The following is a 15,901-nucleotide window of genomic DNA, read 5'->3' as shown; positions in this document are numbered from 1 at the left end:
TTGCAATTCAGTGAGTGAGTCAGATGTTGATTAAATATACTGTTGCAATGATGCATTCAGTGGTCAGACTGATTCAAACCCATAACTCCTAACCTTCTGAGTCTTTTTGAATCATTCATTAGGAGAACTTAAATAATAATTTGTTAGTTAATCAAATTACACTGCTTATGATGTATATGTTTTATGCACTAAAAAGAAACTGCTCACAAGAGTCATTTGTTGGTGAATCTGACTTACTCTACATCATTATGCTGTATGATTGATTTAGTCAGATTTAGCTAACTTCTAAGGACAAATAAACCCTTCTCCACAAACACACACAGACATACTGTCCACTGTTTGAATGTAAGTTCACGTGTGTTTGGAAAACTGAAGACTCTTTTTCTACACAGACCTCAGTGTGTATGAGAGAGTGACGTGTCTGGCATGGTCTGGTTACCTCATTAAGCTATATTTAACCTTGTCAATACTGAGGGTGTTTAATGAATGTCTGATAGCCCACTGACTGCCAGAGATCCTACATAAACACACACTTGTTACAGGCTGTTATGTAAGACTTCAGCTTTAGTCAGACTCTCTTAAAACATTAGTGCTGTTTTAATGTGAGCCATGGCAACAGCATTTGTATGTTTATGAGGGAAAGACAGACCACATGCACGCTACAGACCTGCAAAGATTCATCACTCTGTCAGCTGATGTCCTGTGCCTTTAAATGTTGTTTCTTATTGTGAGCTTGTGCTGTCTGTTTGTGCTTGTGTGTAGAACTCACCCCTCGAAGTGGACGACGAGGGCTTTGTCATACGTGCAGACGTCAACCAGAATGATATCCTTCAGAATAAACCATCAGGCATGGATGCAGTGTATGAGAGTGGACAGTGTGCGTGTGCAGAAGTGTGTATGTGTGTTTACATACAGTGGAGTCCATAAGTTTGAGACCACTAGTAAAAATGCTTCAATTCAGTTTAATACATTTATACTATCAGCTGTTGACATGAAGAAATTGACTCGAATTTGAAGATGTCTTAGTATTCAGTTTGTTCCTCTTTTGCTCTAAATGAAGAAGCACTCAATCTGCATTAACTTCACAAGTTGTAAAACATGACAACGACTGAAAAAAATGATCAAAAGAGTGTTTACTTTTTAATGACCTATAAAAAGTGCAGAATCTTAAATCTCTTTCATTCATTTTGTCATAACATTTATTTTATTTTGAATCCCTAATTTTCAAAATGGCTTGAGACTTTTGGACCATAATGAGGGGCTGGTGTTACTCTTAGATTCCTGAGAAGTTAAGTTCATTGTGAGGGGTGTTTAAGGATGTGAAACTCAGTAGTGTCCCTAAATAGGTTGTTCATTTGTGCAGTTTATTTATTCAGAACAGCTGTGTTTGTACATTTGCACTCATGTCTATTTGTGTCCGTGTGTGTTTTCTGGTCCTTCTTTGTACCTGTGTGTGAGTACATGTGTATCCTGTATGGTGTCTGGATTTGCTCCTTAACAGCATTGCTCTCTACGTTGTTCTGCTGAGGAGAAGGAGGGAAATTTTTACTCCAGCGACTCGGATTTCGATGATGAAGAACCCAAAAAATTTCACATCCAGATCCGACCGGTTGCCAGCAGTAACCGTAGCAACTCAGCAGCCAATGAACTGGAGCTGAAGGCCACAGTGGGGGCATTGACCCTGCCCCCTAACAGAGCGGTAAGAGATGGGGGTATTTAATCTTTGATCTATCTATCTATCTGTATATATATATGTGTGTGTGTAAATGTGTTTTATATTATATATATTTTTTTTTACATATACTATATAAAAGATATATAAAGCTGTTTATTTTACAAGTTGAGATCAAAAGACTAGCTGAATAATACTCACATTGTCTTGGTAATCTCTCCTGTTATCTGACATTTTAGTTTCTCAATAACTTAATCATAGGTGACAAATACACTCACAAAACATATGATGTATTTTTCACTCAAAAATGGCAAACTAAACTGCTTTAACCTGATTGGCTGGCTTTATACAACTTCTTTTAGTCAGGGTGCACAAGATTTTACTAGTTTGCCGGTCATGTATATAAAATGATCTAAAATTAGCTCTTTGAGACAATCAGTCACTGTATTTGTCCACGGTTGTGAGTTTTAGTAGAATCAAATCTTTGAAAAATATTTATTTTATATTAATATATATTTATGTCTAGTGTTGTTTTTCTATATAGTTTTTTCAGAAAACCTACACATAAACACACGTTAAAGCAAAATGATGCATCAAAAATGGCAAGAGAGGAAAGTCCAGTATGTCATATTATTTATTTAGGAAAATAAATGAGACAGCAAATCATGAAAAATATGGAGCAAAACATTGACTAAATAGTAGTAATAACACTTTATTTCATTCATCCCATCCTGTAGGTGTCAGTAAAGAAGCAGCTCTCAAGTAAGTTCACTTATATTGCTCTTTATATCTCAGACAATATTGTGTATGTATGTTAGTGTGGATATTTCTCACGTGTCCTCTTCCTCTGTTACAGGGAACTCTAGTTCAGCAGGTCGATCTGAAGGGGAAGGGGAAAGTGTTCCCCAGAGAGGTCGGTCACATTTCTCAGACGTCAACTTCTGTGCTCTTACAGCCAGAGTTGTGATCATTCATTTTTCATTGCTCATGCAATGTTCCTGTGACTGTTCCTGTGATTTCAGCCAGCCATCTCAAATGGCCACAATGACACAGACATGTCCCACCTCCTGTGTCTACATTAATAGATGTCGTTATCTCACAAACAGCTCAATCTGACACCTTAATCACAGCAATCTGCAATCCAGTGCTGTCATGCATCATAACAGCACTGTCATTATTGTCTTATATTGACCGACTGATCTCTGGTCAGCTGAATTGCTGTAATTACTGCCTCAGAATAAGGTCTATTTTTGTATCGTGGGTTTTGACAATAATAGCTGGAAACAATTTGGTGTGTGGTTTGAAGAAAAAGGTTTAAGGCTGTCTTCCTCCCAGGCTGGCTATTACTGGCTATAACGTATTTGCAGAGATTAGTCATGTAGAGGAATGGTACTATTTTGATAGTACGTGGTTTGAACAACTTTATGATTAAAATTTGTTATATTTATTACTCTTATTGTGCTGTACATTACGTTTTATGGGTGTGGTGTGGTGTAATGGTTAAAGATCTAGGCTGGTTACTAAAACGTTAAACCTAAAAGAGACGATCCATAAACAATCACCAATGTAACCGTGAGAAAAGCACATAACCTAATATTTTTCCAGGGAGACTCCTTATAATATGTGGACTGTAAGTCACTTTGGATGAAAGCATCTTCTAAATGACCCCTTACTTAACTTTTTTATTTTATTATTATACTGTTACATTGTGCAGTAAAGTAATGTTTTGTTGTTGTACAGAGGGAGAACAGGAGAGTCTGCGTAGATCCACATCCAGCCCAGATCACAGCAGGTACAGAGAGATTTCCCATACAGCATAATTACTGAATGCTTTAATATGCAAAAATGCAGATTTAATGGTGAAAGATGTCATTTTTGTGGCATTTAATGCAGAAATGCTAAATGCTGAATAAGAATGTGTGCCCCAAACTCATACCATAGGTTGAGCAAGAAGAGGACAAACTGAACGAAAAGGCAGTTTATTAAATAAATAAAAAAGAATTGTTAAATTTAATTGATTAAATTGATTTATTTAAATTATATAAATATAGTTTTGAATATTGTAAGATTTTTATTTTATTTTATTTTGATTATATACAGTGTTCAAAATTTTGGGGTTGGTACATTTTTGAAAGAAGATTCATATGCTCACCAAGACTGCATTTTATTTGGCAGTAAATTTATTGTACAGTAAAAACAGTAATATTGTGATTGTGAACAGTAATTTATTCATGTGAAATTTCTGCATCATTACTCCAGTCTTCAGTCACATGATTCTTCAGAAATCATTCTAATATGCTGATTTGCTGCTCAAGAATTTATTTATTAGTTGCTCAAGAACAACATTTATCAATGTTGAAAGCTTTTGTTCTGCTTAATGTATTTGTGGAAACAGTGATAACTTTTTTTCAGGATTCTTAGATGAATAGAAAGTTCAAAGAAACAGCATTTATTTGAAATGGAAATCTTTTGTAACATCAAGTCTATACTGTCACATTGAACAATTTAATGCATTTTTTCTCAATAAAAGTATTAATTTCCCAAACTTTTTATATTGATATTATTTCAATCATTCATTTAAAGATTTTTTTTTCCCCTCTCATCTCTTCAGGTTGAGTTCCACAGCACCTGGTCCGGACGCCCTGTTTGGACCTCCTCTGGAGTCGGCCTTTAAATCCCACAGCTTTACTGGCAGAGAGCAGCTCCAGAACGCCTTTGCTGCATCTAAATGTAAATCTCCAGCAGCACACACACCACCCCCGGCCTCATCACTGTGATAGATGAGAATCGACTGGACGAGCTATTCTCTTACAGCGTTTTAAAATAACGGAGAATTAAAAGCTTTAAACTAGCCTAATGTGTGCCAAAGTGTGCGTTACAATATTCTAAGAATTAATTGACTCGCTTTAGCAGAACTGCTTGTGTAGGCATTAAAGCATCAATTATTCAATTATGGACAAAAGTGGAATGTGAATTATGTTTCTGCAGTCAATCTTTTCCTTATCCTATCTGTTAAGAAATTTCCGTTCTGATCAGTAATAGACTTTTCTCCATGTTTGACAGATGCCGCATTCTCTTCGGATTCATCCTCTCCTGAGAATGTGGAGGATTCTGGACTGGATTCGCCTTCCCATCAGCCCCTTGGAGTGTCCCCTGAACCCAACGTTTGGGCAGCCTGGCCGTCTACTCAAACTCAATCTAAAGACTCTGTAAACCTGAGCCGATCCTCTGACCCATTCCTGGCCGCATTCCGCGACCCCTCGCCCGGTCGGTCTCCTCTCCCACAGGACGACCCCACCAATGCCTGGCCTTCCAATCTACGTTCTCCACGTGCCCCACCCAACGTCGAGCCCACCACCTTCAGCTTCCCGGCCTTCTCCCACAGCCTGGCGTCTTCAGAACTGGAGCCCTGTGTGTGGAGCTGTAAACACATCCCTCCAGAAGACCCCTTCCTGGCTGTGTTTGAACGCTCCGCCCCCAAAGACAACCTGCCTCCACCTGATGCCTGGGTCCCGACTCCCCCTCGGCCCACCAGGGATAGCAGGGCTGTGGAAACCCGCACCGATCCCTTTTCCGTCTCTCTGAATGACACTAAAACCCTCCCTCCCCCATCCTCCTCCCGCAAGGAGCGAGACAGGAAAAGAGATCGTAGCGTCCCGCCTCCAGAGTCTCCGGATGATCCTTTCGCTATTACTATGATAGGGAGTCCAACGCACCAATCGGCGCTGGCGGCGCAGGCAGCTGCACAAAGCAGAGCTGGTAGTAATAGGCCGACACCCAGTCCTAACTCCGCCCCCAATTCTCAGCCGAAGAAAGAGCTGGTGCATTGGAACTCGGTGCATAACCCCTTTAGTGAGGGCACTACGAATAACACTGTCACGCAAGAGTCGACCAGAAAACAGAGATCATTTAACGACGAGCCTCGCAGGAACGGACCGCCGCTCACACGGCATTCTGGACCGCAGGAGGACCTTTGCTTCTCTACAGACAAGGACCAGAACTTCCTGGATATTAACACACAACCAGGTATTGCAGATTAGTGAATGTCTTTTTATGGCCGATTCTAATACTGATATTTAGAGAGCAAAGTGGATGATATAATGGCAATATGCAATGGCCCCAAAAAGTGTATAAACAATCAACCCTCATTTAAAAAGTGTCATTTATTATAAAGAAATGCAGCACAAGCACACTTTTCAAGTAAAACATTCACACTTTTCAAGTAAAAGAAGCTTTTTAGGTTTAAAATTATAAAACAATAAATGTATTGCTCAAAATAGAGACAACAAATAGAGACAAAAACCCTTTCTGGTTGTCAGACATTGGGGAAACACATTCATAGTTAATATGATGAACTACACCTGTGGTTACTCTGCGAGAACACAGATAATTGCAAAATATCTATGTAATGTGAAGTTAGTTCTGCAGCATTTGATTGCAGATGCCACTTAATTTAATGATGTTTTATAACAAAATATTTTATATCTAATGCAATAATATTCAGTCACTTACAGTAAGTGTCTCAAAAGTGTCTTTTTTTTTGGATCCATTGTATAATCCAATTTAATGATAACAAAAAGTTTAATTTACGCTTCTGTTCAAAAGTTGGCTAAAAAATTGTAAGTCTCTTATGCACACAAAGGCTGCATTTATTTAAACAAAAATACAGAAACGCAGAAATGTTGTGAAATAATGTTGTTTATTCCAGAGCATCATTACTCCAGTCTTCAGTGTCACATGATCCTTCAGAAATCATTCTATGCTGATTCGGTGATTCGATTCAGAAACATGAAGAATCTGAGATTCCGATTAATGAAAGAATCATTCAGAGCGGTTAAATAATTTGTTTCAGACTCATAAAAACACTCATTCATGAATCAAACATTCCTACAATACACGAATGACAAGATTTTCAGTGAATTTTCTGTATGTTCCGGGCGGGAACAAAGCTTTCGTATGGTTTTAAGAAGACTTGGAATATAGCACACAAGTCGTATGGACCACTTTTGAGATTGAAAAGTGTGGCAGGGTGTTATTCAAAATTCCAAAACCGTTTCAGAATTCCAAAGCTCCATGGAATAAAGTCATGTGGGGTTGAAATGACATGAGGGTGAGTAAATAATGACAGAATTTCCTTTTTTTTTCTCTTTCAGTCTCCCAGCATGGTTTCAGGCAGGACAGCACTGAACGTCTGGCATTGGCTCCCCCTCGGTCGGTTCGATCCAAGCGTTCCTCAGGCAGACTCAGTGGCTGTGAGCGGGTAAATGTTCCACAGACCTCATTACACCATCTATCCAACCAGCACACTTAAGCTTTTTTAAAACCATATAAACAAATCCCTTAATAGGGCTCTGCTGCAGGCTCTTTCGTTTTTCTCTTGTTTTATGAGATGTGGTTTCTCTCATGTGGTTCTTCAAATTGCTCCCTTGACTTTAGCTCTTAATTAACACCACTACTGAGATTCCACTTCAAGCTTTTAATTGCTTTATACTGGGAGGTAACAAATAATATTACAGGACATAGAAACAAGCCTCTGGTAATTTGTTCAGCCCAAAAACACTCTTTTCAATCCACACACAGTAAAAGGAGAAAATAAATGGGGAGTTGACAGATAACATGGACATAAACTTTTTTCAACATCGATATTTTAGTTTAAAATAACGGAAACCGTATATTTTTAGTCTGGTCTTTGTCTTTTTTTCACTATTTTGAATAATTTGTATGCTTATTTATTTAGCTTTTTTTATCTGTTCACTTAAGTCCTGCAGTGTGAAAAATGGATTAAAAAAAAAATATATATATATATATTCCATGTAGTCTCCTAATTAAAAGGGTTCACCAAAAAATGGAAATTCTGTCGTCATTTACTCACTCCTCCATATGAATTTAGCGGTTTAGTCCAAATTTTCTGAAGAGACTCGATCACTTTATATGATAAACAGTTTTATTTTAGGCTTTTATTCACCTATAAACATTGATCAGCGAACATAAACAGAAGCTCAACCGAACCTGCTTGACACCAGAACAAACCTCTTGCTGAAGCTCAAACGAGCTGCGTAACACGAGAATGAACCTCATTGGTTCTCGCACGTCAAGCGAACATGCTTTGAGCTTCAATTTACCACAACTGATGTGCGAGTTGATGAATGTTTATATGTGACTAAAAGCCCAAGTTCAGTCTGTTCATCATATAAAGCAATCGTGTCTGTTCAGAAAATGTTGACTAAACCACTCAATTCATATGGATTAGTTTTACGATCTCTTCATGAACGTTTTGAAGCGTCAAAGTGTCAGTTGCGTAGCTATCAATGGAGAGACAGAAATCTCTCAGATTTCAATAAAATATCTGTATTTGTGTTCTGAAGATGAACAAAAGTCTTTGGAACAACATGAGACTTTGTAAATGATGACAGAATTCAAATTTCTGGGTGAACTAACCCTTTAATATGAGCTCATAAAAGTGGCATGTATAATTATAAAAAAATATATAACAAAATAAAAATGATGAAATATTTCAAATGTTTAAATTATTAAAAATTATATATTGTATAAATGTATAAATGTAATAATTGTATAAATGTATTGTATATATATCTAATAATATATAATTATAAAATAAGATTTTTTTTTCTGTGGTGTGTCTCAGTCTAGGTCTCTGTGCTCGTCTCCGCTGCCTGATCCCAGTCCTCCCCTCACCTCCTCATCCTCCTCCAGCCCCAGTGAATGGGGGATGCAGAACCGCGTCCCCAGCCCAGCCCGAGGTGACCCGAGGCACACTCCTATTTCCCTAAACACTCTCATTATCACAAAACTTAATCATATATTACTCTGAGAGACAACCTCAAGAGCTTTACTGTAATTGAATTATGCTAATCTAATGTAGACATATGCACATTAACACTGGGGACAGTCAGGAAATGTCCTCATGGCTGATTTTGATTCTCCCAAGTCTTATTTCGTATTCAACTGCTGGTCCATTTATTTATCCATCCTCCGACAAAATCCAGGGACCGACTGTGGCAGATGAAGTTATCAAGTTATATAATGTGACCCTGCAGGTTTGTCGCGAGGACCCAGTCCCATATCTCTGAGTACCCAGGAGTCTTGGCCTGTAGCCACAGCCATCACAGAATACATCAACGCCTACTTCAAAGGAGGAGAGCACAACCGGTCCGTCTGAGGTTCTTTCCCTCCATCTGGAGGACAAAGTCTTTTATCACTTTGTAGCTCCAACTGAAAGTGATTTGCTGTCCAACCGTTTGTGTGTGTTTGGGTTTCAGCTGTCTGGTTAAGATCACCGGCGACCTCACTATGTCGTTTCCTGCCGGCATCATCCGCATTTTCACTGCCAACCCCAACGCACCAGTTTTAAGCTTCCGATTGGTGAACATCTCTCGAGTGGACCACTTCTTACCCAACCAGAAGTTACTCTATAGGTATGATGCCACACACACACACACACACACACACACAACTGGCTTGTTCTGGGTTTAATACAAGCTCTGTGGACTGCATCTGTGGTCTTTGTACCTGCAGCGACCCGTCACAGAGTGACCCGGACACCAAGGATTTCTGGTTCAACATGCCGGCCTTAACGCTTCACCTGCAGAGAGAGGCGGAGCTTAACCCTCAGGCCTCCTATTACAATGTGGCTCTGCTAAAATACCAGGTCAGTCATCACAAACCTAATGAGGGCTTGAAACTTAAAGGAATATTCCACAGTCAGTTCAAGTTAAGATTTGTGTCGTAATTCATCAATGTTTTAAACAGCTTTACAGCTCAAATTATATAAAAGTTTTAACTGAAGAATTCATGTACACTACTGTTCAAAAGTTTGAAGAAATTAATACTTTTATTCAGCAAAGATGCATTAAATTCATCAAAAGTCACAAAGACTTTTACATTATTACAAAAAACTCAAATAAATGCTGTTCTTTTGAACTTTCTATTCATCAAAGAATCCTAGTTTTCAAAAAAAAAAATATTATTTTTTTTATTGCGCAATAGCATATTAGAATAATTTTTGTAGGATCATGTGACTCTGAAGACTGGAGTAATGATGCCATCACAGAAATAAATTACATTTTAAAATATATTAAAATAGAAAATAGTTGTTTTAAATGTTATTTTAAAACAAATTTTTAATCAAATAAATACAGTCTGGATGAGGATAAGAGACTTCTTTCAAAAACAATCAATCATTTTACCAATCCCAAAGTGTAAAACTGTTATAGTGTAAGTGCGTTTATAAAATGATAAGCTTCACATTTCTGCTTTTAAAGGGATACTCCACTTTTTTTGGAAAAAAATTTGGAAAAAGCTCATTTTACAACTCCCCCAGAGTTAAACAGTTGAGTCTTACCGTTTTCTAATCCATTCAGCCGATCTCCGGGTCTGGCGGTACCACTTTTAGCATAGTTTAGCATAGATTACTGAATCGGACAAGACCATTAGCATCTCTCTCAAAAAAATGACCAAAGCGTTTCGATATTTTTCCTATTTAAAACTTGACTCTTCTGTAGTTACATCGTGTACTAAGACCGACGGAAAATGTAAAGTTGCGATTTTCTAGGCTGATATGGCTAGGAACTATACTCTCATAATCTCTGTTTTTTTTATTGAACTCTCTCGTAGGCGTCATCTCAGGATCCGGGTCGTGCTCCCCTCCTGTTGTCCGCCGAGTGTCAGCGCAGTGGCACAGTGACCCGTGTGTCTCTGGATTACCACTGCTGCCCCGCAACCGCCCCCTCCACCCAGCTGACCACTGTACAAGTGCTGCTGCCCCTCGATCACACGGCCACAGACCTGCAGTGCCAGCCACCCGCATCCTGGTGAGAACTGGAGGCACATTCATAACACCATATACGCAGTTTCCGAGAAATGAACATTGAGGTTTGGGTGGTTGCTTATAGAGATGGAAAGAAAAGAGAAAATGAAGTGAATATGTGATGAGAAGTGATAGATGAAGAGAACTGTGTTACTGACTTGTTCTGTTTCTCAGGAGTGCAGAGGAAAGACGACTCCTATGGAAATTGCCCAACCTCTCCCCGACAAATCACAGCAAAGGTCACTGCTGCCACCTGTTCATCCTCTCCTTTCTTTTTCTGTCACTCATTCATGATTCATGTTTAACTCTTTTCGCGCCAGCATTAAAAAAAAACAAAAAAAGTTCCCAGCCAGTGCCAGCATTTGTGATCATTTTCACAAAATTTGTTTGTCGTTTTAGTTAACAAAAACAATAAAAAAGACTTCAGAAGCCATATATTGTATGTGTTTGTGACGAACAGACCTAAATTTAAGTCCTCACTGACTCCCAAATTAAACAATTAATGATTTTTGAATTAATATTTGATTTAATGTCAGCGTACTGGGTTATAATTGAATCATTTGATTTTAGAGTTTTGATCTACAAACTGGTCACTGTTCTGGCATCATATGGAATACAGGGATTATTTAAAATTCTCCTTTGAAATAACGTTAATGTGAATGAAAGGTTCTAAAATGAAAATGTTGTCATTTTTTAAACAACAGAATAAACATCAGTCATAAAATGGAAGAACTAAAGAATATCTAACGAATATTGATTTCCTTGAAGAAAAAAACTGCACTATATATAGTTTAGCGCTGGTACATCTTAGCGGAGTTTAAAGTGCTGCACTGACACAAGAAGTTTTCAGTGGAAGTGGGCAGAAGAGCGAGAGGCCAAGAAACAAACTTCTGAATACATAAGATCAGAGGGAGACCGACAGAGCATCAAGGGAGGGTTGTGAACATTTTGGAAGCAACTGCATGTTTATTCAAATATGGGCACCATTAGGATATTTTAAGATGATCTTTTATTTCTAAAGGCTCTTGCACATATCTTAACAAGGTCTGTGATGTAAACCTAAGAGCAGCTGCTGACTCTCTCTCTGTGTGTGTGTGTGTGTGTGTGTGTGTGTGTGTGTGTGTGTGTTTATGGGTCTCAGGGTCTGGCACACTGTGCGCCAGTTGGCAGTGCCTGGAGGTTCCCCGCGGGCCTCCCCCGAGCCTGGCTGTGCAGTTTGTGGGATCCGGGGCTTCTCTGTCAGGCATTGACGTGGAGCTGGTGGGCAGCCGGTACCGCATGTCCCTGGTGAAGAAGAGGTTTGCCACAGGTGGGAGCCAGACCTACTTTATGTCCCTCATAAGCAGCTCCCTTCAGTTCATAATTGTTTATTTAGTAGGATATATTGTTGCCAGGTGGTTGCTGATTGTTTTGGGTGGTCTCTAGGGGGATGCTTATGAAGTCTCTATGATATTCTAGCAGTTCATAGATGCTCAAGTCCCTCCTGCACTCTTAAGTTTAGATTTTTTGACCAGTTGCTTGGCACCATAACACACCTCTCCTCCACAAGCTGAGCATTTCCATAATAGGTATTCATGGTGAAATCTACTTGCATAACTTGTTTATCATTAACCCCAGCAACACCATGGTCATGGTTCCCTTGAATGCAGTGTTGCTTTAAAGAAAGGCGTCTGCCGAATGCATGGCTGTGAATATTTTAACCATTTAAATGCAGTATGTATAAATGTATCATTCAGGAGATCATTACCGGCTTCTAACAAGTGATCCATTTTTAAAACACGACTGTATATCTTGATGTTCACCTAATTATAACCATCACCACTTTTTGCAAAACTTGAACAGTCCCTTGTGCTTTTTAATATAAAGTATAATATTCAAGGTATAATCTCTGAAAACAATTGTGCTTCTGAAGTGAGTTTAATTGGTGTTTGGTTATTAATTAATAGTTTTTGCAGTGTTTTCTTGAAACAGATGATGCATTCATTGTCAAATGTAGTAATAATGTTCATCTGTATCATTTTACAGGAAAATATATGGCCGGCTGTTCTTTGTGAGAGGTGATGGTGCCGCTCCGGTACCACCGAGGCACAACGTTTGCACTTTTTAAACCTACCTGGGCTGGTGGAACTGTCCATGTGCTAAAGGCCTAAACAGAAGAGATCACATTGTATATAGAATGTGCTGTGTAGGAAATAGATAATACCCATGATGCATTGCTTTAGAATAAGTATGCACTGGTATTAGGGACCACAACCAGCCTCTACTCTTTTATCTGTATAGAATTGTTTGTTCAGTGTGCAAACCACACATTTATTTAAAGTTTGAAGAACTGGATGTACATTTCCTTTCATTTTTAGTGCAAATTTGTGAATGAGTAAGTATGAATATGTATAATGGATATAAAAATTCTGACATTTATTGAAAAAATGGTCTCATGTTGAGTATTCAAGAAAGGTTTACTTAAAGATAAAAATAAAAAAATTAAAAAAAAAATCACACAAATAGACTTGTTTTTTTACTTTAAAGGGTTAGGATTCATGCCGTTCCAAACCCGTAAGACTTTTGTTAATCTTCGGAACACAAATGAAGATATTTTGAATGAAATCTGAACAATTTCTGTCCCTCCAACTACCAAAAATTCATACATAGATTGTAAAACTAATCCATATGAATTGAGTGGTTTAGTCAAAATTTTCTGAAGAGACTCGATCGCTTTATATGATGAACAGACTGAATTTAGGAACTATCCCATTACAAAGCAAGCAGTTAGTCTGAGACAAAAGTGGTTTACACAAATTTATTACACTTTTTACCAGTACAAAATACAGTCGAACTAAGCAGTTGAGGCTAAATAAAGATATTTTAAAGACACAAAAATAAGGTATCAATATAGTAGTGAGAAGAATTGCAGCTACCTCCATAAAAATAATCCTTAGCCAGAAGCTTTAAAACAGCATTACAAAAAGAAAAGAAAAAAAAAGAAAATCTTTCCCAAAAGCACACAACAGGCAAAGAACCATGACAGGCGTTAAAGTACAGAGCCTGACACTCACAACCAACCACAGTGAGAAAACATCCGCCAATCAATTCTCAGAAACAAACACAAAACAGCTAGTAGAAATAAAGTTTATCTTTGTAAATAGCAGAGAGGGACATGTAGGGTGCCCGTTACGGGCCACTACCAGGCACCGGTAAAGATCCCAACCGGGTTCAGCACAACATCTTCAAAAACAAATGATGTATCCTGAAAACGATAGATCTCCTGAAAATGTTTCCAGCTTTACTTCAGCTAAGTGGGCACGTAGTTTTTATTAAAAGCGTGAAAACTAAAACATCAGATGTACAGCACCAGGTAATGAGGCATATTTGCAAGAATCTGCATATTCTGTTACTAGACGTGTCTATTTTTGGGTTTTCTACGTCTCCTAGAAAAGGCTTTCTGAGATGTGGCGTTTTATAGAAATTTTTAGCTATTACGTAGCGTTTACGTTTTTTTGCTATTACATATACACACAATATCTACTTAAATATGTTATTAAAAAAAAAAAAAAAAAAAAAAAAATTAAAATTAAAATTGTAATAAAAATAACACAGAACTAGTCATAACCTGGTGAGTGCAGACTCACTTCCAGTTACTTCAGAAGGCCTTGTGTACAGATGCACGCTCACGCACAGGTACGTTCAATATATCGACGAATCACCGAGGCTCTTTTTAACCACTGCAAACAACTAAGAACTCATCAAATAACTACAAAACTAGACCAAAAAGTTTCACAAACCATATTTGGTGGAAACTGCTTTGCTTGGGTTCAAGAGCAGAGCGGTAACCATCAACACGGTAGGCGTATGTACATCCTGAAGCTTTCGAACGAGAATGGGGTGCTTTCAGGGCAACCGATCGGAGCAAACAGTCGAATAATCTCTCATAGTGATTTTTATAAAACGTATTAAAAAGTTAGACATTAACTCATTAGAACTAAAAACTGTTGAGGTATAGACTAGGCATCTCATATGGCCAGGGGTTCATCTACAAAACGTCTGGAAATGGAGCGTTCTCCATCCATTTCGTCATGGAAAGGCTTTGCATGTGCAGCAGGTTTGGGTGGGCGCTGCGACGCAGCTTTGGGGTCAGCAGGTTGCATCTACGCCTGAGGAACCGTGAGGAAACGGCCGAGGCAGAAAGTCTAAAAAGGTGACCATCTTTAAAAGGTGCTTTAGACACATCTGAGGTTCTGAGACGATACATTCATTCTGCGGTTAGAGGCACGGCCGAGGAAACGACAGAACGAGAGAAGGTCAAAGAGAAAGAGAGAGAGTTCTGCTCTAGTGTTTCTTTTCTCATCTAAGGCACTGAAAGAAGACTATGGCACATGAAAAAACACATCACAAAACCAGCACGTTCTTGTTTCACAGTCGGAGAAAACCTAAAGGCGCGAGAGAGAGAGACACACACACTGACCCTAAACAGACCTCCGTACCCTCAAGATAAAGAAAAAGCTCACGGCCGAGTGTTAGCTTGGCCACCGGCAGCCGTAAGAATGTGGTCTGGGGTGAGCCTGACGCCCCGCTCTTAGATCTCCTGCAGGGAGTGACTGCTCTCGATTCTCTCTCTCTTCACCGCCGGCTCGCTCATACTCCTCTCGCTCATCCTCGACATGTCTCCATCACTGGCCATATCGTCTGAGAATGAGGCATCTGGGAAAGGGAAAAAGAAGGATGTTGGAATACAGAGCAGAGGAACTTTCGAAATGAGAAAAAAGAAACTTTCTTTTTTGGGTTGGCATCAAAATCCATTACCTTTCTCCATGAGTGATGGCATCATTGAACTGAGGTCACTGAACTGAAAATGTAAAAAAATAAATAAATAAATAAACATATATTTTTATAATGGATTTGCATATTGTATTACATTTTAAACCCTATAAATAACATTGATCTAAACAAAATTAAAATAATGTTAAACCAATTCACTATTTATTATGTGAAAAGTATTTGCTTAAACAAATTTATATTTAGTCATTTCCACCACAACCAAATGCACAATTTACCAAATGTTAGTGTAATAACCAGTGAGACAAAAGTATAAGATAAATATGAGCAGAATATTTGTATGAATTATTTAAATAATTAATTATATCTCTATCTATCTACATATTTATTATATCATATAATTATTATTAATATTAATGTGTAGACAGAATTATATCAGTATTATTATTATTAATGTGAATGTACAGACAGAATTATGCAATCATTAAAATGATTAATATGAATGTGCAGACAGACAGATAAATAGATAGATATATTATAAATATGTAATTCTGTGTATTTACTATTCAACCATATCCCTCAAAAAAATGTAAAATGTCACTTCCGCCACGGCATATTATTAAACACAATAC

General features: G+C 38.2%; 2 protein-coding genes across 5 annotated transcripts in view; one reads left to right on the top strand and one right to left on the bottom strand.

Moving 5' to 3' along the window:
- Positions 1-12,961, top strand: part of fcho1 (FCH and mu domain containing endocytic adaptor 1) — a 41,341-nt gene extending 28,380 nt beyond the window's left edge. The window contains exons 12-27 of the mRNA XM_084087523.1: positions 763-823; positions 1,515-1,699; positions 2,410-2,434; positions 2,529-2,585; positions 3,413-3,464; positions 4,284-4,402; positions 4,736-5,698; positions 6,826-6,932; positions 8,319-8,433; positions 8,731-8,842; positions 8,953-9,108; positions 9,209-9,341; positions 10,307-10,503; positions 10,674-10,738; positions 11,641-11,808; positions 12,525-12,961. Of these exons, the coding sequence (XP_083943649.1) occupies positions 763-823; positions 1,515-1,699; positions 2,410-2,434; positions 2,529-2,585; positions 3,413-3,464; positions 4,284-4,402; positions 4,736-5,698; positions 6,826-6,932; positions 8,319-8,433; positions 8,731-8,842; positions 8,953-9,108; positions 9,209-9,341; positions 10,307-10,503; positions 10,674-10,738; positions 11,641-11,808; positions 12,525-12,553 (2,544 nt within the window). The 3' untranslated portion in view covers positions 12,554-12,961. The remainder of the gene's footprint in view (positions 1-762; positions 824-1,514; positions 1,700-2,409; positions 2,435-2,528; positions 2,586-3,412; positions 3,465-4,283; positions 4,403-4,735; positions 5,699-6,825; positions 6,933-8,318; positions 8,434-8,730; positions 8,843-8,952; positions 9,109-9,208; positions 9,342-10,306; positions 10,504-10,673; positions 10,739-11,640; positions 11,809-12,524) is intronic.
- Positions 12,962-13,282: 321 nt separating this feature from the next.
- The window catches only part of rfx2 (regulatory factor X, 2 (influences HLA class II expression)), a 42,762-nt gene continuing 40,143 nt past the window's right edge, over positions 13,283-15,901 (bottom strand). For all 4 annotated transcript variants that reach the window (XM_084087529.1, XM_084087531.1, XM_084087532.1 and 1 more), the window contains 2 exons: positions 15,297-15,339; positions 13,283-15,194 (listed from right to left, as the gene is read on the bottom strand). In XM_084087529.1, the coding sequence (XP_083943655.1) occupies positions 15,070-15,194; positions 15,297-15,339 (168 nt within the window). In that variant the 3' untranslated portion in view covers positions 13,283-15,069. The remainder of the gene's footprint in view (positions 15,195-15,296; positions 15,340-15,901) is intronic.

The sequence above is a fragment of the Abramis brama genome (genome assembly GCF_963993115.1).
Source record: "Abramis brama genome assembly, chromosome: 16".
In the NCBI taxonomy this organism is placed as follows: Eukaryota; Metazoa; Chordata; class Actinopteri; order Cypriniformes; family Leuciscidae; genus Abramis; species Abramis brama.
The sequence above is the reverse complement of the archived record's forward strand: the minus strand, read 5'-3'. Positions and strand labels throughout refer to the sequence as shown.